This window comes from Chionomys nivalis, chromosome 3 (genome assembly GCF_950005125.1).
Source record: "Chionomys nivalis chromosome 3, mChiNiv1.1, whole genome shotgun sequence".
Classification (NCBI taxonomy): Eukaryota; Metazoa; Chordata; class Mammalia; order Rodentia; family Cricetidae; genus Chionomys; species Chionomys nivalis.
This window is the reverse complement of record NC_080088.1, coordinates 93,226,657-93,250,244: the sequence shown is the minus strand read 5'-3', so window position 1 is coordinate 93,250,244 and position 23,588 is coordinate 93,226,657. Positions and strand designations below refer to the sequence as shown.

At 51.6% G+C, this 23,588-nt stretch overlaps 1 protein-coding gene across 3 annotated transcripts in view; it reads right to left on the bottom strand.

The window, feature by feature from the left end:
• The window catches only part of Mad1l1 (mitotic arrest deficient 1 like 1), a 315,139-nt gene that overhangs the window by 61,726 nt on the left and 229,825 nt on the right, over positions 1-23,588 (bottom strand). For all 3 annotated transcript variants that reach the window (XM_057764608.1, XM_057764610.1, XM_057764611.1), the window contains one exon: positions 20,684-20,891. In XM_057764608.1, the coding sequence (XP_057620591.1) occupies positions 20,684-20,891 (208 nt within the window). The remainder of the gene's footprint in view (positions 1-20,683; positions 20,892-23,588) is intronic.

Here is a 23,588-nt window from a genome sequence, read left to right as displayed (position 1 = left end):
TGATATGTGCTCAAGGGACACAGGGAAAACTGGGCTCCTCTGAGGACAGTAATCCTGAGCAGTGTATGGGGAAAGGGAACCCTAAGTGAAGAAGAACTCAGGGCCCAAGAGACTCACTCTATGGCCCAAGTCCTGAGCAGGCCCCTCATGGGCCCACCGTGAAAGAGCAGGATGGGAAAGATCTTGAGGTGGGGCATCTTAGCTCAGGCCTGAGGCAGGAGGGAGAATAAACCTGTGCCCTGCACATCACAGACCCAGAGGGTGGTTAGTTCACAGAGATAGGGGGGCCTTCCAGAGATCAGTGGGGGTGGGGAGCCTGAGTCCCATGAGAGAGATGTGGGAACCAGAAGCTCTGAGCAACCCCAAGGAAAATGGAGACCAGGGGAGGCTGAGTCCCCATTCGGCTCTGCCACCTCTCTGTCTCCCGGCCATCTCCCAGGAGATGTGACTGTCCCCAGATATAGTTTTGAGGATTTAGCCAGAATGATCCTTGGAGGCCAGCCTAAGCCAAATACATAAACTCTGAAGCCACATCACCCACTGTGATATGGTGACACGTTGTCATTTTCTGTCAACTGAAGCAGTCCCTCTGGGAGGGAGGCCCCGTAAGACTCGGTGAGTACTCAGTAAGCAGGGCTCAGGAAGTAATCAAAGCTTAGGAAGCTCAGAAAGTCTCTGCCTCCATCCCCCAGGGTTCTAGTAACTACTGCTAGGGAGAGGAGACCTCCTGCAAGCTGCCCTAGGAGCTCAGGAACACAGCTGGGTGAGCTGTTCCCAATGCTGGGGTGGGTTTTTCGGTGCTGCAGCTCCCTCGACGAGTCACTGCACTTCACACGGGAACTGCTCGTGCTCCCATTCGTAACCCCAATACACTCACTGCTCATCAGCCTCGCCTTGGGTGGACTGTTCTGCTGCTGCTGTCCTATCTAGGATGGACAGATTTTTTTATGTACCACAGAAAAAGTCACACACCTCCAGGTGAACATGCCACTGGGCCATGCAGCTGATGGGCGCCAGCAGGGCTGTCACTATCCTTCCTGTCCCTCATACTCTAGAATGCAACAACCCATCCACAGTCCATGTGCGGGAAGCACACTCTGAGAAAAGCATGCTGGTACCAAGGGCTGTGAGGAGAAATGGTTTGACAGACCCAGCCGGTAGGCAGAAGCTCACCTGTGGGGCTGTCGCCTGGCTGCTGGCCCTGCCCTGTGGCTCCTTCATCCATCACCCAGCACAGAGGCCTTGGCAGACACTGTTCTCCACAGTGAGGGCCCCTTCAACAGGACACAGACCCCGAGCCTTGATTAATCGAGTGATCAGACTATGAAAATGAAAGGTTAATTGGCAGCCATGACCCCAGGGCTCTTCTTGGCATCCCTTGCCCCTCCTCTTCCTGGAGCCAGAGCCTTCAGCAGGAGAAGAAATTCACTGACCACACTTCCCAGGGATGTTCCAGCCATCAGAGACTGTGATAACTGTTGCTAGATCCCAGACGTCTAAAGGGGACGATTAGATCTTAGGACCAAACACAGGCTGATCTTGGGGAAGGAAACAGGCATTCTGTGCAGTTCAGATCTCAGAGGCAGGTGGGGAGACCCAGGCCCATGGAAGGCCCATGGGGAGGGTCAGTGTGATTCTTGAGGATGAATGGAGGTGTCTGGCCACATGCCAGGCACTCACAGGTATGTTTGTGGCCGCAAAGGAGGATCGCTTATTACCATTGGGTTGGGAGTAGAAGCCTCCTCTTTCAGGGAGAGTGTGAGGCTAGTGGGGGGTGGGGGGAGACAGACAAGACAAGCAGAGGGTGATGCCCAAAGCCTGGAAACAATAATTGATTTGGGGTGCTTCAACTTCCTTGTTATTTCTGTGGCTTGGTGACTTACATAAACAAGAATGAATAATTCACTTCGATGTTTGGATTAAATCAATAAAAGATGGGCTCCACCTTAAAAGTGTCATTAGTCTGCTGCCACGGCTGTCACTCAGCCTCTTTCCAAAGTGACCAAGAGCAGAGGCTGCTTTTGGGCTTCTCCTGGGAGGCAAAGGGCCTTGGGGTCTGCAGTGACCTTGGCCTTGGGGAAATGTCTTCAGTCACTCACAAGTGTGCAGGTAACAACACAGGGTGGGGGTCAGAGTGGTAGGTGGGGTGAAATCCAGGTAGCTCTGGGTCTAGAGGTCACTCTGAGATCAAGACACAGTGAGGGGCAGCCTTGTTCTGGGGGAGTCCTCTAGTTCCGCAGGGCCAGACCCTCTCACTCTCTGGCAGCTCTGAGTGCTCTTCCATCTTGTCACGAGCCTTCCCAACTCTCAAGTCCTGCCTGCTGCCAGGAGGAAGCTGTAGTTGCTGCCACTCTCCAGCTTTGTGCCTCACCTTGGTGTCCCCAGGCGAGGCTGTCCATGCCCTCCCTTCCTATGGCCCCTCCACAAGGACAGCCTGGCTGTCCTATAAGCACAGGAATGTGGCAGGTGACAGGTGGGAGTCAGAGAAGGGATGTGATTGCTCATCAGAACCCAAGCCAGACTTGACGGTTTCCAGAGTGGTCCTGGGGCAGGCATATCAGGTCTTGCGCCCAAACACTTGCTGCTCCACATCTGGCCTGTAAGCTCAGGTGGGCCCTATTGGTTGGCTCCACTCCTCTGGGGAGGCCACAGGACGGCTCTGAGCTGACAACCCTCACTATCTCAGCCCCATGCGTGCCCTTTTGGACTCACAGGAGGCAGCTGTGAAAGCACTGAGGGAAGGACCGAGACAGAAATAGCCTGTGCTCTTCCAGATCAAAGCTAGTGGGGATGCGCACTCCTGCCTAAGAGCAGAGATGGCGGGATAATAAGTGTCTATGCGCTCAGATCTCTGGAGTTTCAGCTCCTGGCCTAGAGTCTGCAGAATGGCTGATACTAGTGGGGCCAGAAGGACAGACGTGAGGTAGACACAGAGAAGAGATAACCAGAGAGAAGATGGCTATGGGGCTCTCAGCAGTCATCCACCTGTACCAGTACAGTCTGTGGGCAGAAAGGTGGGTGCTGGGCTGCTTTTTATTAAGATTTATTTTTATCATTTTAAAGTATGTCGTCTTAAGTGTGAATATGTGCATGCAAACGCAGGTGCCCTTGGAGGCCAGAGGCATCAGATCCCCCCGAGGGCGGAGTGGTTGTGAGTTGCCTGATGTGGGTGCTGGGAACTGAATTCAGATTCTCCGGAAGGTATGTACTCTTAACCATCGACCCACTTCTCCAAGCCCTATGCTGGCTGATTGGTTTTTGAAAATGTACAAACTTTAGAAGAGGGAACCTCAGTTGAGAAGCTGCTTCCTTCAGCCTGGCCCATGGGCATGCCTGTGGAACACTGTCTTGATGGTGAATGTACACAGGGAAGGGCTAGCCCACTGTAGGTGGTGCCATCCCAGGGCAGGTGGGTCTGGGACATATAAGAAGGTAGCCGAGCAAGCCCAAGAGAATAAAGTAGTCAGTAGGCTTCCTCTGCTTCAGGCCCTGACTTGGTACCTCTTGGTGATGGACTGCAACCCGTAGGGCAAATAAATGACCGCTTCCCTCCCAAGCTGCTTTTGGTCAGTGCTTCATCACAGCAGCTCCCCTGCTGTCAGTTCTGGATCTGAATGTTCACCCTCAGCAGGCTGCAGCAGCTCGGGGGCACAACAGGGCCAACCCCTATGAGCCTGGGGTCAGCTCTGCAGGAGGACAAAGGAAAGCCCAACTGTTTTTTCCTTGGAGAGAGAAACACAGACCCTCCAGAGAGAACTCCTGAGGGGCTAGAGATGTGACTCAACCAGGAGTCTTGCCTGGCATGCATGAGGCCTGGGCTGGATCCCCAGCACTGCATGGTGGTAAATGCCTGCAATCCTAACACCTGGGAGGTAGAGGCAGGAGGATCAGAAGCTAAATCATCCTTGGCTACATTGTGAGTTATGGCTAGCCTGGGCTACATGGGACACTGTTTCAAAGCACAAACCAAAAAAACACCATGCCAAGTTCCTAAGGAACTGAGAGGCTGGGCAAGGCTCTGGGTTACAGTCACAGTGTGGGATACGGGCCTGCCAGAGTCCTGTCTGGAATGGAACACCTACTTCAGTGCCCAGCAAACAGCATCACAGAGCATTGGACCTTCTTGGCTCAGGCAAGAGACACGATGAGAAAACAGGAAGGGGGGAAGGAGGCACCTGCATGACTGTGGGGACCATCAGGGCAGGGACCTGTGGGGGCAGCAAGAGCCTACACAATCCCCATCAGAGCAGAGTACGCTGTGTTCTGATCCCAGGCTGTGGCCCCAAGAGGACTAGCCAAGGACAAGAATCCAAGCAGAGATGACAGATGGCCCACCACGTCTCAAAGCACTGAGAGGACACTGACAGCCCCTCCAGAGAGTTCCAGAAGGTCAGAACAGTCGGGCATGTTGGCCAGCATAGAAAACCAAACATGTGAAAGAATACACCACAAAGGTAGTGTCCTCACCTCCATGCCAGGTAGGCAAGATGAGGATGTTAGAGCATCACTGACTCAACACGGCTCTCACCAGAGCCGCTTGTGGAGAGGAACACACATATGTATGTATGTGTGGGTGTGCATGCATGTGTACGCACACACCAGAGCATACTCAGGCTGGAGAAAGAGAATGCAGCTTTCCCTTCTGCTGAGAAGCCAGAAACAGTCATGCAGCTAGAGTGTCTTTGTCACTGTTCTATTGCTGTGAGAAGACACCGTGACCAAAGCAACTCATAAACTAAAGTATTTCATGGGGTCCTGATTATAGTTTCAGAGGGTTAGTCCATGATCATCAAGGCCAGAAGTATGGTTCCAGGCAGGCAGACAGGCAGGCAGGCAGGCAGGCAGGCAGGCAGGCAGGCAGGCGCTAGAATAGCTGAGAGCTTACATCTGATCAGCCAGAGGAAGGCAGAGAAAGACCCTGGCTGGGCCTGGTGTGGGCTCAGAGCCCACCCCAGCGACACACCTCCTCTAGCAAGGCCGCTTCCTAATCTTTTCCAAACAGTTCCACTAACTGGGGACCAAGCATTCAAATATATTCGCCTATTAGAGTTGTTCTCAAACGACCACAGTGGGCTAGACACAGAAGCACAGGTCTGAGTGTTACGGCAAGGGAACTGAGGCGATCCGTTACCACATTAACACTCAATGGAAACAACGAGGGTGAGCATGCAGGTAGGAAATGCAGCCTAGTTCTCTCACAGGGAAGCAAATATGCTCACACATGGGCCAGCAGGGAACACACACTACCCTCACAGTGACTGAATGTCACTCGAGGAGATGACAGGTGCGGGTGACATGACATCACCAGGATGCCCAGGACTATGCGGCCCTCTTCTCTGGCTCCCACGTTTGCAGACAGGTTCTCCCCTCCTTCCCAGCTATAATACTGTGGGGTAGGAGCAAAAAGGAGGATGTGGTCCAATGGAGCAGCAACTCTGCCAATGCCCCAGCGCCCCCGCATCTCCTGATTAAAAGCTAGAAGCAGCTTTTTGGACATTCCTTTGGGGATTTGGGCAGAGCCATTTTCCTTTCTTTTTTTTTTTTTTTTTTTTTTTACTTAAAATTTCCAACTGCTCCCCGTTTCCCATTTCCCTCCCCCCCCCTTTTTTTTTTAATTCTTTTTTACTTAAAATTTCCAACCATTTTCCTTTCTGAAGTGAGTAAAATCCACTTAACCAAAGCTGGGATTTTTCAGGCCTTGGAAAAATCACCGTGGTACTAGACTATCACAGGCTACAGCGAACACAGCTTCGGCCCTCTAACCTTAGGCAGAGGTGCTGTTTCCAGCTCGCCCGGCCTTGAAGATGAAGCAGTAGACAGAGAAAGTCATGGTCTAAGCTCCTGATGCTCTCTGGCTCTCTCCCCTGGGAGGGTTCCTGTGCACCATGGACTCTCTCCAGTGTCTGGTCAAGTGAATAGACAATACTTGGCCTTTGGTCTCCGTAGACACATGAACACTGACCAGAAGGGATGGTGTCTCAGGCTCACCAAAGGAAAGGGCCTTCTTTGCTTTGCCACGCTCCAGGCCGGCAGCTCAGAATTCCACATAAACCCTCTCCTGACTCTACAGGTTGAGACTTGTCCTGCAGTGTGACAGGGACTCTGCCTCAGTCTCTGCTTCTAGGCATGGGGACTGGTGACTAGCCAGAAGTCCCTGGGACTTATGTCTTCAGCTACATCATGCACTGGAGGTGCTGGCCCTGTTCAGACCCAAAGATGATGTGCATCTAAGGACTGAATTATTCATGCCATGCTAACTTCCAAACCATTCCAGTTTTACATTTTTAAATATTTAATAATTAGTCATCAAATATTTATGCAATTTTATTAGCAGCTGTGGAGGCCGGGCACTGCTGTAGCTGTGACAGGAATGTCTGTGCCCTGCTCCCTGTGGCTTCCTGGAGAGAGTGGCAGGAGGAGATGTCCCAGAGCACTGACCTAGGGCCAGCTGAGACACTATGGGCTCAACCCTCTGGGACACCACATGGAGGAAGGTAGAGTGGCATAGAACACCAACCAAAGGTTATTAGCCCATCCCAAACCCAAACTTCAAGCAAGCAAACAACGGAATGGCTGGTGGGTGGAGGTGATGTGCCGTATCAACTTGGATACTTTTGGGGTCCTCCTTCCCTGAAGTCACCCTGCAGAGCGACAGGTAGGGTAGCTGGTCAAAGATGGGGGATTGTGGTTCCCAAAGTGGCTAGGTCACCACCACCTGCTGCCCTATGGAAAATGGGGTTGCTTTAACTCTACTGATGCCAGAGGTCCCGAGGTTTGGTCCCCACCACCAGCCTGTGTCCCCTGCTGGGCCGGAAATTGCATGGTTTACACCAGCCTCAGCGAGGCTTGCTCGCCCTGGAATTATATGCAGATGAGCAGACTGTGTGCACCCGCCTGGCTGCTGGCAGCCGCCCCTGGGTAAGCTCTGAGCGCCTTTCAAATGGGGTATCTCTGTGTGATTAACTGCTCACTCCAGCAAGCAGCTTGTCACCTTGCACAAAAATGATTTGAAAAGACACTGGCAATTACAGCCCACCAGATTACAGGGTGGGAGAGTCCCGGGGTGACAAGCGGGCGCTGATATCATATTCGTTCTTGTAAGATTCCCTCCCCCATCCCAGGGACAGAGTGAGAGAGGCCCTGCAGCGCCAGGCTGCACACTCCCTGTGGCAGCACTCTTCGTGGCAGAGGATCAGCAGCCCCTGGTGCCTGCTGTACTCCAGGGTGGGAGAGACACGACATGGGCTGGTAGATGTGGAGACAACCAGAGGCCTGGAGGATCAATATTACCCAACCTGGAACTTCAGGATCACGGAATCTCTGAGAGACACCCACAAACATACTGAGTGCCAGGTGATGCTACTTCAGGTTTGCCCTGGGGTTTGGGCAAGGGGTTTCCGTCAGCAACTCAGGCCTAGGCTCAGAAAGACCCCTGGCCACTGGCTAGCAGGGATAAAGCTACACGGTCCTACCCGTCTCCTACAGCTGGCTGTACTTTATGGCTCCACCTGTTGAGTCGTCAGCCAGCCCTTCTTCCCGACATGGACCCTTCCTCCAAGAAGCCTCTCTGACCCATGGCACACGCCTGAGGTGCTCAAGAGAGGCCCCTTCAGTGACAAGCAAAGGTCACGCACAATGCTGTATTACTTCTAGCTCAGGAAAACAAGGGTCAGGGGTTGGGGCCAAACTACATGCAGCTTCATGTGTAGCTGGACCATATCTCTGGTGAACATGTTTGTTCCTCAACATGGATCCTCCAGTTGGCTATAACCCACCCAACAGGCCTCCCTACCCTAGCCCATCTGCCACATAGGGAACTTTGCCTGGGTACATCAACCCTTCCTCATGACCCCGCAGCTGGTGTGTCCAAGTCCTAAGGGATGAACCCTTGCTTCCTGCTCTACTGCACACCTGCCAGTTACCACCTAAATGGAGAGCCCCCCTGCCAGCAATCAAAGTTGCTCTCAGCTACAGCCCCTGCCAACTGGCCATCCTTGCAGTCTTTGTCCCAGGGATCAAAGCTCCATTGGATTCCTGCAGACCCAGGACCGACCCAGAGGCCCCCAATCAGATGCTTGATTCTCCCCCTGCTACAGCTGACTGCCCTCCTGATCAGATGCAGGAGGCAGGGTGGGGTGGGGTGATGTGAAAACCCAGCCCTAAGTGCTGTCCTGGCTTCCACCACTTTGCTGTGTGCGACAGTTTCACCCACACACACATGGACGGTATAGTTCTCTGCCATGCTACAAGTGGCCCTGGACTTCTGCCTCTGACAAGGGACCGTGCTTGGTGGCACACTTCTATAACAAGCCCCACCACCTCCAAGTGCCTTCCTTCCTGGCCTCCCTTGAGCTCCTGTACCTCTGGTGGACATGTATGCTACCCTGTCTGGCTGAGGGTCCACTTCTTCCACTGTACAAGTCCCTGGAAGCAGAGCCTGGGTCTCCCTTGGGGCAAGCCTAGCACCCACAGTGCCTGACACAGGGTCACTGTAAGAAGCTCAGCAGCATCAAATGAGCCGATGAGCAGAAGAGTAGGTGGACCCACACTCTCCTTAGACACTGGGGCTGCGTGGCCTGGAGCAACCTGTGATCCCACTTGAAGGTCTCTAGCATACACAGCTAGAGAGGACCGGGGAACCAGGACTGGAAAGCCTCGACACACAGGCCATTAGAAGGTACAGAGAGGAAGGCTGGGAATGTGGTTTAGTTGGTAGAGCACTTGCTTAGCATGCATGAAGCTCTGGGTTTAATACACAGCACGGTATAAACCAGACATGTGAGTGCACACCTGCAATCTCAGCACTTGAGAGGTAGAAGCAGAAAGGCTATCTAGATTACATGCCTCAAAGGAAAAAACGAAATAAAACAACCCCCCTCCCCCCAAAAAACAATGAACCAAAAAAGGAGGAAAAGGGCCTGGCTGGTTGCGGGCACTTGTGTGCAAGTCTACTGCTGGAAAGTACTGAAGGGTATAGGACGCATTGCAGAGGGTGAGATGCCAGCCAGTACTGCTCCAGGACTGTTTTCCACCCATAGCCTCCGTTGGCAGCACATGAGACTCTCTGACAAGTCACTGGACCACAAGCTGGTGTCTTACCCAAGGGCAGCCAGCCTAAGAGCTGGGTTCCTGCCTTGGCTCTAAATGCCAAGCTTCTCTTTAGGGGGCTCTGCACTGGGAAGCTCTGGTAGGGAGGCTGGCGACAGATGAGAAGAGTTGTGGGGGAGATCAAAGACATACACAGTTGGGTAACACAGGGGGCCAGATGGGAGCAGCCCCAAGGAAGCCATCCTTGGGGTGAGAACCACTGCAGGCTCCAGCATCTCCTGTCCTGGTGTGGTGACTCTGGCAGCCATACGGCACACATTCCTTGTGAGCATGCTGCAAGGCCATCCTCCCTGCTATCTGAGCTGATGTTTATCACACATAAAGATAAACAGAAATCAATAGGCATGACTCCATCATAGGTGTATACACCTTCCCTCCATTTCCCTGCCTAGCCAAATACACTTAAAGCAGAGAACTGCATCACAAAGCATGAGAACACAGCTGTCTCAACACAAACTTCAAGAAACTTCCTTCCAGACACGCAAGGCAGGCTGTCTGCAAGAGAAGACTGTGGCTGGGGCGGTGGTTTGCCGTCCTCTGGTCAGGACAGAAGCTCTGATGGAGCAGTGAGCAGAGGCAGTGAGGACGAGTCACATAAGAGCCATGGCGCTGAACTCGTGTCTACTTGAGGCTGAAAGCTGGCAATCCGTTCTGCACACTGGATGTATTATTAATTTCTGACACTGGGTTACAGACCATAATTCCCTGGAAGGCGAGCTCCCTTTGGGGTGGGGGGTGGTCAGAGCTCATCTTTTATTGACCAAGTCATTCTCGAGTCAATCTGTCTGCTCTTGGTGAGACAAGCTTTAAGTCTCCTGTGCCCCCCTCCTTAAGACATAGTAGTCTATTAAATACATGCTAATGCATGTGACGGCTTCGGACTTGAATGGAACCAATTCTTCAGAGAGCAGAATAAAAAAAAGGCTACAGAACCAACTCAGCAGCCGGAGCAGCTCGGAGAAGGTTTTTAAAGGATACTAGGATCAGGCAGCAACTGAGACTTTGGAGACATTGGGTTATGGTAAGGCAGAGCCAGAGGAAGGCCACAGTTAGGCCAGAGAGGAGCCCCAGGTAAGAAGAGAAGAGCTGGGGATTCCTGTCTTCCTGCCACACACTAGCCCGGAAGAGAGGACACAGACTGGCTTGGTTGGAAATCATCAGCTCTCAAAGAAAGGGAGCAAATGTGGCCCTCCTGTTCTCCATGGCCCGGAGTTCAGAGGGGGCCGATAGCCTTGGCCTATGATGGCATGACTGTTGTAACATGTTGATGGCTAAACACGGCCAGAGCTGGGGCCGAGTCCAGGTTGCCTAGATTCTATTAGATAGAGCAGGGAGTAGGGCCCTACTAACTCTGCTGAGTGTGTTCATGCACACGTGTGTGCATACAAGTGTGTGTATGCACAGACATATGTATGTATGCACACATGAGTACGTATGTGTGTGTCCTGTACATGTGTGCCTGCACAAACACACACATGTATGTGTAGGTCAAGGGCACCCACTGATGTTGTTCCTCAGTTGTTCGCCTTTTGATCTGAGTTAGATTCTTGGGGCTCACAAGATAGAAAGAAAGAACTGACCTGTGAAAGCTGTTCTATGACTTCCATATGCGCCACCCCATACAGACAGATGCATACAAAATAAAAATATAAGTCATAGAGTTAAAAAAAAGTCAGTCTCTCATGGCTTGGAGCCACCAAGTAGGGTAGGCTGGTGGTCAGAGTCCCAGAGACCCACGTGTCTCCATTTCCTCAATACTGGGATCATGCTCATGGGAACATGCTCAGATTTTTAAATATGGGTTCTGAGGGTTGACCTCATGATGTTGGCAAGGCAAGAGTTTTCCAACAGAACTACCTCCCAGCCTTCGACTGACCCTTGATCCCGCCCTTTCAAACACTGCCCAAGGCTCCCTGAAGTCTTTTCAGTTCTCAGCATTTTAATAAGAACCACCTGTTCCTTTCCAGAGACAACACACATAACACCCGATGGTCCCAGTGGCCATGAAGAGCAGGAGCCCTGCGTCCTGGGTGTCCTGCTGGGGCTGATAGATCTGTGTACCATGGTCTCCTCCACTCTGTCTCCTTCTATCACTGCAGAGGGTCTACTGTGCAGGAGGTGGAGTTTTGGGTGCTGGGTTGAGTAGGATCTGGAGGAAATCTCAAGGCAGCACGGCATTTGGACTGGCATGGATATTGCTACTGTCAGTTGAGTCTGTAGCTGAGTAGGAACAAACAAGGGAAGAGCAGGGAGATTCGGAAATTTGAAGCTTGGCCAGAAAGTGCATGTTACAGTGGACCCATGAGGTGACAGACATGGCCCTGGGCATCTTGAAATCAAATGGGTTGTAGTGCTCCTCAAGAGGCTCTCTATGCCCCCACGTAGAGGGGGATAGTGCAGTGGCTCACCCTCCCCAAGGTTATATGAGTAAACAGTTGCTGGGGAGAAGATTCTTCAGAGAAGTTGCCTGCAAGTTGTGTTGGAAGCCCTAGGGGCACAGCTTGCAAGAGTCATCAGCATGCTGGGGTGAACCTGATGCAGCTGCTAGAGTCACCCACACTTCTGTCAGCAGCTTATCACCCATTATAAGCAACCCCACATCCATCCACCTGCCTGTAAGGAACCCCAATACACTCAATGGTTCACCATGCTGGACTTGGATGGAATTATCTCTCTGGTCTGTTATTGGCACCTGAATTTGAGGTGAACAGAAATAGAATCCCCAGGAGAAGTTACACACTGTACCTCTTTACAAAGAAGCAAGAAGAAAGAGGCAGCTGACCCAGGAAAGCACATAAAAGGGCAGGCAATCCTCCAGAAGAGGTCCAGGACCCATGGCCTCTGTTTCAAGTGTGACAAGGGATGGGATTGCCAGGACAGGGTGAACTATGGAGAGTTGGAAAATATGATCATCAAGACAAAGCAGTTCAGGACTAGAACCCACACCCTGAGCTGATCTTCAGAGTCAGAGAAATGCAGCTGTTATTGTTATTATTATTATAACTCAGGCTGGTCTTCTTACTAGGTAGCCAAGGATAAACTACAAACCCCTGCTCCTCTGCCTCCACCTCCAGAGTGCTGGGATTTGGGAAGGCAAGTGTTCTGGTTAGGTTTTTGTCCATTTGATACAAGCTAGGGTCATCTGAGAAGAGGTAAGCTTGGGTAAGAAAATGCCCCCATCAGACTGGATTGCAGGCAAGCCTGTGAGGCATTTTCCCCATTAATGACTGATGTGGGAAGGCCCAGGCCACTGCTGTGCAGTCCCCCCTGGGCTTGTGGGCCTGGGTTCTACAGGAAAGTGGGCTGAGCAAGCCATAGGGAAAAGGTTAATAAGCAGCTTTCCCTTACAGCCTCCACTACAGTCCCAGCCTAGAGCTCCTGGGCTGACTTACCTGTGGGCTGTGAAAGGGACAAGTAAGGAAATTAACCCTTTCCTTCCCAAATCGCTTTGGTCATGGTGTTTACCATAGCAGTAGAAAGCAGCCTAGCGTGGTGGGATGACTAAGGACCAAAGAGGATGAATGAAGCTGGATTCCATCATCCCAACACTAACATGGCGAGGCACAGGGTCTAAAACTGAGCCCTTCTGGAAAATCATGGGCAACCATAGAGCTGGGGTGATCGAAGTCCCCAGGACCAAGCGCCTGCCATGGAAGGAAGAGCTGATAAATTACACTTCATCAAAATTAAAAACGCTGCTTATCAGACGAAAGCATTAAGAAAATGATTAGAAGACAAACAATCCAATTAAAAACTGGGCGCCGATGTAAGAGGCGTCTCAGCGAGGAAGATGTATGAATGGCTAATAAGCTGCAGAAATGAGCTCCGAATCATTAGTCATTAGGGAAATGCACCCACAGAGGATGTTGTTGTCAAGAAGCCAGGAAAGACGAATGGCAGGGAGGATGGTGAGCACACGCGGGGGACCCTCATAAGGGGATGTCAACTGGTACAACCACTTTGGAAAACAATTAGGTTATTCCTTACAAAAGTGATAAATGTACCAGGTAACCCAGAAATGCCCTTCTACACATAAGACATGGGCATATCTCCAATGTCCACAGCAGCATGACTCACAGAGGCCCAAAGTGGAGACAACCCAATGTCCACCATCAATGACTTCCCTAACACATGTGCCATCCACATGGTGGAATATTACTTAGCCATACAAAGGAATATGGATATATATATATATATATATATATATCAATCATAGCTGAATCTCGAAAGTATTCACTCAGCAGCAGCAGCCAGAACAAAGGCCTGTGTAGTGTAAGGTTCCATTTAGACAAATGTTCTGAAAAGACAAATCAACAGAAGAAAGATCAGTGATTGCCTGGGGCTGTGAGTGGGAGCAGGGAGGATTGCAAGGGCATTGGGGACCCATCAGGGTGACGGGAACATTCTAAAGCCAGGCTGTCGTGGAGGCAGAGCACCGCTGTAAGATCACTAAATCACTGAGTTAATTACACCCTTAGACAGCTGGGGACGGAAGGTGCTGCTGCTCAGTGTGGTGAGGCGCAGAGGATAGGGCCCGGTGCAGGCTCCTGGGAGAGGTGGGTGACTTTCTATCTATGCCAACTCAGATGAACCCCACAACCCCAGAACCCCATAGTGGCCCCAACTCCAATGGACCCCATACCACAATCTTTATGTTTTCATGGCACAGAATATAGAGCATATGCCTCAGTCATGGAATGCAGACTAGCTACTAAGGTCAGCCTCGTGACTGCCCAGGAAGGCAGGTGAGCATGCCACCCTCTCTCCAAGACAAGAAACTAAGGGCAGATGGCAGATGCCAAGCTAGGCCAGGATGACTTCCCATGGGGACCCCTAGCTGAAGGGCCCTGCCCTCATTTGACTGGGGAGCACTTGCTGTGCCAACACCTCCTGGCCCAGCCTGACCCAACCTAGCGCTGTAGGTCAGAGGTGGGGAGGTCAGGGCTGCCCAGTATATCCAGGCTGGGGTTCCAGGGTGCCCGCTTGTTTGATGTGTCAGGCGCGAAGGCGCTCCCACTTCAATTATGGGCTGAATGAAACCGGAGAGAAATCCCTAATTGGGTACTTGGCTCCAGCTACCCAGCAAAGTTTACAGACATGCCAGGAAGGAAAGGAAACAAGGCATTCAGCCGAGCAGCTCCACGTGGCTGGGGAACGCAGCAGTTACTCAGTCTCGTCTGAGCCGTGTGGGGTCACAAGGATCCTCAGCTAAGGGAAACTCAGGATATGACTCACGGTCTAGGGATGTGGCTCAGAGGGGAAGTGCTTGTCCGGCAGGTGCGGGCCTGGGGTTTGCTCCTTGGCATCTCCAAAGCAGAAGGTGAAAAGAGAACAAGACTAGAGCTGCGCAAGACTCTGTCCTCAAGGTGCCTAGAGCCCAGAGAAGGGCTGGGTGACGGTGAGTCAGCAAGAAGGGGAAAGAAGACCAGAGGGAGGCACATCATTGGAGCAGGCCTGGGGGCATAGCTAGCAGGCTAGTGTTGAGCTCAGATGGAGGTCTGGGGCCAGAGGCAAGGGTCATGCTGGCTCTGGAGGAGGTGCCAGTGGATGGGAGCCAAGGGAACCCAGAGTGGAAGCAGGTACAGGGGAGCTTCCGCCACACCCGCAGGGTATCAAGGCAGTTCTGGGTCTGGACTACACTTCAGAGACCTCGAGGGAGCTAGGCTATGCTGAGAACATTGTCACTGCCCAAGGCAGCTCTCTACCACAATTCTCAGTCCCTAGAGCAGCTGAGAGACAGGCTGGAGATGAGGACAACCCTTCACCCCAATTCTAGGCCCTCACTCCCTCTACCTGCTGCCAAGGCCATGCTCACTAGATGGACACCTTTCAGCTCTACCTGACCTGGGACAAGAAGACTGACCCTTCAGGGTTCCATGCCATGTTCCCTGTGGGAGTTCCAGACCTGACTCCCATCCATCCCTAGTTCTGTAGTCAGCTCTCAGTTGTGAGGAATCCCCTTTGAAGCCATTCCTTTGTTCCCGCTCAGGAACTATCTTCCACACTGGCCCCTGAGCTTCTGGGTCTTCATTGGACCCAGAAAAGTGGTTGGGGAGGGGACTAGTTTGTAAATGATCTGAGGCAGAGTGTGAGAGCCTCTTTCAGCATGTGAAGTCAACAGTTAAATCCCATGATTCTTTTTTTTAAAAAAAAAAAACCTTTGTATGTACAGACATGTATGTGATGTATGACATGCAAAACATGTGTGTGATATATGTATGTATGATATGTGTGTGATCATCTGCTTGTGTGCGCAGACACATGTCATAATGCACTCGTGAAGGTCAGAGGACCATCTCTGTGCTGGTCGTCACCTTCCGCCAGTCTGAGGGAGGGTCTCTGCTCACCCGTGAGTACCCAGACTAGCTGGCCTGTGAACAGCATAAGAGGCTCAGCCTCTAGTTCCCATCTTGCTGTAAGAACTCTCTGTAGGGAGACAGTATCTCATGAAGTCGCCCCGAATGGCCTTCAACTTGAGCTCCCCACTGCTTCTGCCTTGCAAGTGGTTGTGGTGACAGCCTGCACCAACAGGCCTGGCTCAGGCTTTGAAGATTCCTTAGTGAGTTGATAAATATGCCTATTTGCTTCTGGGCTGTGCCAGCTCATTCCTTCTGTTTGAAGTTGCAGACCCTCCCTCCATAGTCTCTTCGCTGTGTGGGCTCAGAATCAAGGCCTAAATCCATCTTTTTCCAGATCACCAGAGAGTTGTCCTGGTGCCGTCTGTCAGATGGTCCCCAAGGACTTACTGCTCATTACATGTGTATTAACAAGAGAGACTCTGGTTTTCGTGGTTTCTGTTTGTCTCTATTTCATTCATCATCTCACTAATTCTGACTTTTTCTTTTCTATTTCTCTTTTTCCCTTTCATTTGATAAGGATTTCACTCTGTAGTTCAGGGTGTCTGAAACTTGGGTCTCTGACTACTGGAATTACAGGTGTGAACGACAACCGACCCAGTAACCATTGTTAATACCAAGTATAGACTGGGAAGTGCTTTGTGTCTTACTTAAGGACATTCTGAGCAGCTGATATTTGTCCCAGCTTTATGCCCGTGGCTCTGATAAAGTACCTAGCAGGGACATGACTACAGAAAGACAGGTGTTCCCAGTCCCTGGCAGCGTGATGCCTGTGGACTTTATGATAATGATGCCGGTCACTGTGGGCTTGCTCCTATGGCTGTCGTCCTGGGCTTGCTCCTATGGCCGGTCTGCTTTTCTGGCTCCTTGAAAGCCCTTGTGTTGATGGCATGAGAGGAGATATGAGGCCCTTTCAGGTTCTGTGCAGAATGTTGGTTTCTGGGGTTCAACAGCAGCCAGAGCACCTTCCAGCAGGTCGGCTTTGGAGTCTTGCCATGCTTCTTAAACTTCCTGACACTGGACTCATAGATACCGTGTGCCCTGGGTGGTAGTCAAGCTCCACCCCTGCTCTAGAGCCTTCAGTGACTATCTAGGGTTCCCTCCCTATGTCTCCCTGAAATCCTCGGGAGGCTGACCTTGTTCCCTGTGTCCATGGCAGGCTCACTCTACTTGAACAAGTATGTGTGTACATTATTAAATGTAGCCACAAGCATCTAAAACCTCTATCTGTTCACTCTCCCTAAATGCAGTCGGTCCATAGCACAAGTCTAACAGAACATGCACCCAGTTATATGGTTCAACAAAGGGCTACCCTGAGGGCCTAGCAGGAAACCCTGGGTGACTCCAGCCTCCTCCTTGGGGGTTTGAAAGCGGTTGGTGCCCTGCTTTCCTCAGGTTCAAGGTAGACGACAGCACTGTGCTCGCATTCCATTCCTCACAGCATCACCAGGTTTACCTCAGGAGCACGAGGAGGGAATACCGTGGAGCACCACCCAATGAGGGACTAACTTAGTGGGTCAATTAAATCCTGAGTGTTCAGCCAGGTGCAGGAGGCTGGGTGCCATGCTGGAGACAAGGCTCTAAACACAGGAAGGAACAGGACAGGCAGTTGGCCCTGACCTAGGAGTAGACACCTGGAACTAGGGGAGAAGATGACTCAATATTGGTGAGAGAACTGTGGGAGTCTTGATTGGGCCACCATACACAGCAGTGCCATACAGATATGGACAGCCCAAACTGTTCCCTTAGCACATGAGCCCTAAGAAACAAGCTAGCAGAATGTCTCCTGCGAATGTGTGTTTCTTTGACTAATGAGTAGGGAGAGAGCTTTGCTTCCTCCTGTCAGAATTGTCACCTGATATCTACATCCCTTATGGTGTTTGTGTCGGGGCGTAACTTTGAGGGTTATTTTTAAGAAGAGATGATGTTGTTCAGAAAGGTTAAACTTCAGACTCATCCATTTCACCACTTTTAATTAAGAAGTCCTTCCAGCCCCAAGTACTGGGGCTCAACCCAGGGCCCTCAACCACAGCTAGATAGACGCTCTACCACTGAGCCATGCTCCCAGTCCCTCACTGGGGGATTCTAGGCAGGTGCTCTACCACTGAGCCACACCCCAGCCCCTCACTGGGGGATTCTAGGCAGTGGCTCTATCACTGAGCCACAACCCAGCCCCTCACTGGGGGATTCTAGGAGGCACCTCTATTAGTCTCTGGGAGCTTAATTCCTGTTGCTGTGGACATTACTAACAACAGGGTGGTCGACCAGTTTCAATAAAACTTTATGGTACCAAGCTCTGAATTTCATAGTTTCTACAGCATACCAAGCATTGTTGGGGCTTGTTGAAAACAGTGTCAGGTTTTGTTTTGTTTTGAGTTTTTTTAAATGTGGTCCTTCTGCGTCCCTATCCCTGACACAGAGCCATATACACCAATGATACTTTGCTGTTCTGCATAAGCATGGGGGCTGTGGGGACTGCATCGGGGATGTACCTGCTCAGCCAGCACCATTCTACAGACCTGCAACACTGGTTCCTAGGCTCAAAACAAACAGCTGACATCTCCCCAGAACAGGATGCCGTGAATAGCTGTGTGGGGACACCCGAGACAAAGCCCCTACATCTCTTTTCTCATTTAAGCTACTCGGAGACCATGCTTGCACCCTAGTTACTTCTGAGTAGACTAAGGCCTGGGAGGTGCATCCCTTCCGAAGAGAGCAGGGACTGTGACTAGCCTGTAAATCAAGTAAAGCTGCCAAGCTGGTTTCACCTCTGAGAGCACTGGGCATCCCTGAGCCTCCCTCGCCACCACAGCTGACCTAGGTACCAGAGTCAGGGCCATTGGTGCGAAGAACAGTAGCAACCCTGAAGTAACGTGGTCCAAGCAGAGTGTAGCTCATGGTGCCTCAGGCCCAAGTGCCAACCAAGTGCTAAGTGCTTAAGCCTCAACTCCAGTCAGGCTTAATGGTGCATGCTTTTAATTATAGCACTTAGGAGGCTGAAACAGGAAAATGGAGAGTTCAAGGCCAATCTGAGCTACAGAGGAAGAACATGAGTTAATCCATACCCCACCCCAAAGCCCCAAACTAGGTCCTGGAGAGAACCTTCACTTCTAGGACAGAAATGCTGAGGATAAAGAAAAAGGCGATACAAGCCAGCTTCCTTTCTCTCTTCCCCAGAGACACCTCTGGGATCTGCTGGGCCCAGCCAAGCAGTGACAAATTTGATCACCTCCAATGTGTCACTCTGACAAGATGAGGTTGTTTTAATTTAAATGCATGCCTAATTAAACTGCAATTAACCAGCTCACTGGCAGTGGCCACAGATAGCAGGGGGCCACATGTGGAGCCGGGGAAGCAATGGGAGGCTGGGTTTTGGTCCCTGGGTCAACCTTTTTCAGGAGGAGTCAGAAACCCCCTGAACTGTCTCCCTAAACAGCCCAGCTGGACTCTGTGCTCCTGGGAGCCAATGACAGGCGGGCGCATCTGTTGTAGGGGTCTCTTCCATCTGCCTGCCAATGCTGGTGACATGGAAAGTTCGGTAGTGTTTGTAATGGCTGTAGCCTGGAAGCTCAGGGCTGCTAGGGCTCATTTCTGCTCTCCTGGAGAGAGCAAGTGGTCTGAGACCCAAGGGAACTGGGCTTGAGACTGGGTTGTACACTTTTACATATCTGCATACTTTGGTGTGCAGAAAAACAGACACATGGGACTTAAGTCTTTCAGACTTCAGTCTGAAAACCTGACATGGGAGAAGGGTGGAAGCGGAGAAGTAGGCAGTGAGGATATGCACTTCTCACATACACCTATGACACTGCTCACGAGAAGAACAACAGTGTAAGCCAACATGGTCTTCTGAGCTCCCGAGAGGCACAGGGTCCTGTCCCATCCTATCTGCCACTCACAGATGACACCAACAGCGACACAGGAACAACTGGACTCACAAACTGGAGACCTGTCAAGCCAGTGCACCTGAGGCTGACAGGGGTCCCTATAGCCAGGCAATAAGACTGTGGGTATAATGCAGATGATAATGACAAGCCATAAGGAGGACCTTCTCTATGGTAGGCACTCTGTGTGGAGCCCCAAAGCACTGTTTGCTGCTCACAGTCCCTCAGACTAACAGAGGCATGAGGGACGGTGTACCAGCCATTCCTGCTCAGACGCTGGATCCTCAGGGTACCAGGCCCCTGTTGCATGCCTTCAATCCATCTCAGGGTTCCTAGGTCCTGCACAACAGTGTCTTCAGAAACCCTCCATGAAGGTCCAGGGTAAATGCAACAACCAGAAGGAAGACAGAACACGAATGTAGGAATGAGAGACCAGAAGGACTTGTCTCTGCCACTCCATACTGAGATCCACACTGCAGGAAGGACTCTCTGATGACAGTTCCATCCTCCCTGGCTCAAGGACTCTCACTGGAAATGCCAAGTGCCTCCACAGGACCAGATGACACACAAGTACACAGAAAGGAAACAGGAGTGCTTCACAGGATGAAAAGTAGTTGAAAACCACAAGCGAGACATAAACCCCAAGACAACAGTGGCCCATAGCCCCAGCACTACACAAATGCCCCTAAGGGTTAGGAAACAAGAGTGGTCTCAGGGTGGGCAGGGTTGCTGCAGGCAGCATGCCCTTGTCCCGGTTCCCTCCCCATCCAGGCTGAGTACAAACCCCTCCCTTGCACACACAAGTTTGCAAGTCACAGCTACACAGCAAAACAGCTGGGGCAGGATCTCAGGGCTGCCATGTTCAGTGAGGCTCAGTGACTGATGTCGGTGGCTACTACAATGCATCAGAGATGACAGGTACATGTTCTGATGGTTGTCACCCTGATTTACAGACTGCAGGGGGCAGTGAGAGTCACGGCCTGTGTTAGTTAGCTTTGCTCTTCCCTGGAATCTAGGGCCTGGTTGCAAAGGGCCCTGGGCTCTGTGACGTGTGCTTAGGCCAGTGAACGATGGCCCTGTTTTCTTGGAGGATTGGATTTACTCATGATTAATGGGCCACATATAAACTGATAAATGGTATTAATTTGTTTTGGGGGGTCTGAGAAGATCTTAGCTGCTTGCAAACTTGGATGACTAACCCTGTTTGTGAAGCCTGCAAGGAAGCAATATGTCTCAGTTGGCTGCAAGGGCCAGTGGGCTCTGTCCATCCACTCAGCCCGGATGCCCTATGTGGATTTCTCTCCGGAGACCAGATGGCTAGGTGAGGGGACCTACCTGCCACCTCCTTAGATGAGGGCAGGCTGGAGGCAGCCTCCAGATCAGCAGGGATGGGGCCCCCTCTCTCCAGGGCGTGCACAAGTCCCCGAAGTCTCTCGCACTCCTCCTGCAACCGGTCATGGTCCTCACGCTGGCGCTGTCTGGCCATGCTGGTCGGGTTCAAGCTCATGTGCAGCACTTTGGTTCGACTCTGGTTGTAGTCACCCTAGAGGAGTGAGCACAGCATAGGGTCACTGGGTGTGGATGAGGAGCTCAAGAGCAGAGCACAAGCAAGGAGCATCCATCCAGGTAGCTGAGGAAGGAGCCTTTGGTGGAACACAGGTGTGGGGTGGCCGCAGCTGCGACAGTCATCTCAGCACCTTTGCCCAGGGTGTGTGTAGGAGCACTTGCCTCTTCCCAATATGGATTCTGGTCTCTGGGAGCACAGAAGCCACTCAGCCTGATAAGTGACTGAACTAGTACAGATGACAAGCAAAGCAGTCTTCCTCCCCTAGGGCTACCACAGGTGCTCCGGCATGCCAATTCCCTGCTCAGTCTACCTAAATCCCAAGTTCAATGCCAAGTTCCAGAAGGAATGAGAGGCACCCAGCTACACAGTAGGCTGAGGAAGGAGAATTCCACATATTAGGCCAGTTAGGCCACAGACTGAGTAAAGAGTAGCCTGAGTTATTTGACAAGGTCCTGTCTCAAAGGAAAAAGAACTGGAGATGAGGCTCAGTGGTACATCAGTGGTACAACACTTAGGAAGAACCCAGCAGTAAGGAAACAGGATATGGCTCAGTGGTAGAGGCCTTGCCTAGAATCCTCCAGTGAGGGGCTGGGGTGTGGCTCAGTGGTAGAGCCCTTGCCTAGAATCCTCCAGTGAGGGGCTGGGGTGTGGCTCAGTGGTAGAGCCCTTGCCTAGAATCCCCCAGTGAGGGGCTGGGGTGTGGCTCAGTGGTAGAGCCCCTGCCTAGAATCCCCCAGTGAGGGGTTGGGGTGTGGCTCAGTGGTAGGGCCCCTGCCTAGAATCCCCCAGTGAGGGGTTGGGGTGTGGCTCAGTGGTAGGGCCTCTGCCTACCATGTGTAACCTGCTGCATTTATAGTCACCCCTGCTCCATGATCCTGATGAGCGACCAGGCTCACAATATCTATCCTGTGAGGCCTGTCATCTATCCCTCTCAACAAGAGGTCTGTGAGAAGGAGGCCCAGAAATGAACAAAGAAAGAGTGCCTTTGCTCTCTAGAATGGCTTCAGATTTACAGAGGAACTATGACTGCAGGAAGGAGAGTTCTCACAGACCTCACTCTGGTGCCTACAGCTAACAGTGCCCATGAGTGACACCCACCTGTCATTGCTCCCCATAGCCAGGGACAACCACAGAAGAGCAATGTGGCTGATTCTAGTAGCTGTCTCAGCATGCTCCAGAAACAGTGACTTGAGGCTGAGTGGCATTGGAGAGAGGGTGGCCAGGGTACCTCTATGATATCTATCTATCTCTTACTACACACAGACGCCAATTCCAGGGAAGGCAAGTCAAGATATAAAAGGCAAGATTAAAAAATTTTATATTTATTTATTTTATGAGTGTTTTTCCTGGAGTACATTATGTGCACTACATGAGTGCCCAGGGCTCATAGAGGTCAGAAGAGGGCGTTGGACCCCTGGAACTGGAGGTACAGTTGTAGAACGCCACATAGGTGCTCTTCAGTCGTTCCTCCAGCGCCCAAAGGTATGGATGGAGAGTGAGGAAGCACTGCTGTCCGGACAGCAAACTGAGGATGCACTGACACGAGAGAAATGAATGGAAGCTGCGGCAGGGGAATTATGAGTTTGAGAATCATGGGTCAATCTGGGTTACGTAGTGAGACCCTGTAGTAAAAAGGCAAAGGAAAAAAATAGGACTGTGGCGGGGGTGGGGGGGCAGGAAGAAGCACACAGTATGCTTGAACGTCCTCTGGGCCCCGGGGAAGGGATGAACATCAGGGCGGAGTTGCCCTTCAAAGTTCATCTGCCTGGTCAGATCACAGCTAGACGTCATTCACAACTCAAAAGTCATTAAAATATCAGCCCCTGAAAAATGGGCAAGACGCATGAACAGGGACTTCAACAGATGGAACCCAAAGAGCCAATGGGCATAGAATGGTACACACATGAGCCACCCAGAAAGCCTATACTGCAGTCAATGCAGGCCACATGCCTAGTGTGAAGCAGGCATCCCATGCAGAAGGGCAGTGCGTTCTGGCAGGGCACTGAGTGGACAATGGTGTGGGGACCGCACTATACTACACAGCAAAGGGACCCACGTACCTCCTGCACTTCCTGAACTATGTCCAAGACAGACTTCTTTGGGAACTGAAGTGACACAGGAAGTTAGATGTCTTCTCTGACCAACCTCTCCTCAGATGCCCCTACTCTTGGATATGTAATAGGGCTGCTACAGAACGCGGGATAGAGGTGTGGAGATCTCGTTGAGGGACTGGGTGACAGAGAACTGGCATGTGACAAGCCCTATGCTGCTGGGCCTGGGATCCAATCCTCAAGACCCAGGTGCCAGTAGCTGCTCAGCAAGAGACACTGATCTCCATGTCCATACACACCACCATCCAGTGTGGTCCTGGGGATGACTTCAGCTGGCCTTGTAAGATCTGAGGTCTTTTAATGTGTTAGAAGCTTGATAAACATATAAGAGTTTCCTGGCTTCTCTGGCCTCAGTCCATCCTCCCACAATGCCTGCTGAGGAAGCAGGGGAAACAGGAGCCCACCCATTCAGACCACTGGATACACTGGGCAGAGAAGCTGGAAGATTCACATTAGTGAGGCAGCCTGTGCTCAAGAAGCCTCAACATCCCATGAAATAAGTTGTTAAAGGCCACTGCCCTTCTATATCACCAAAGGGCAGTATGGCTTATACCTGGGGTAC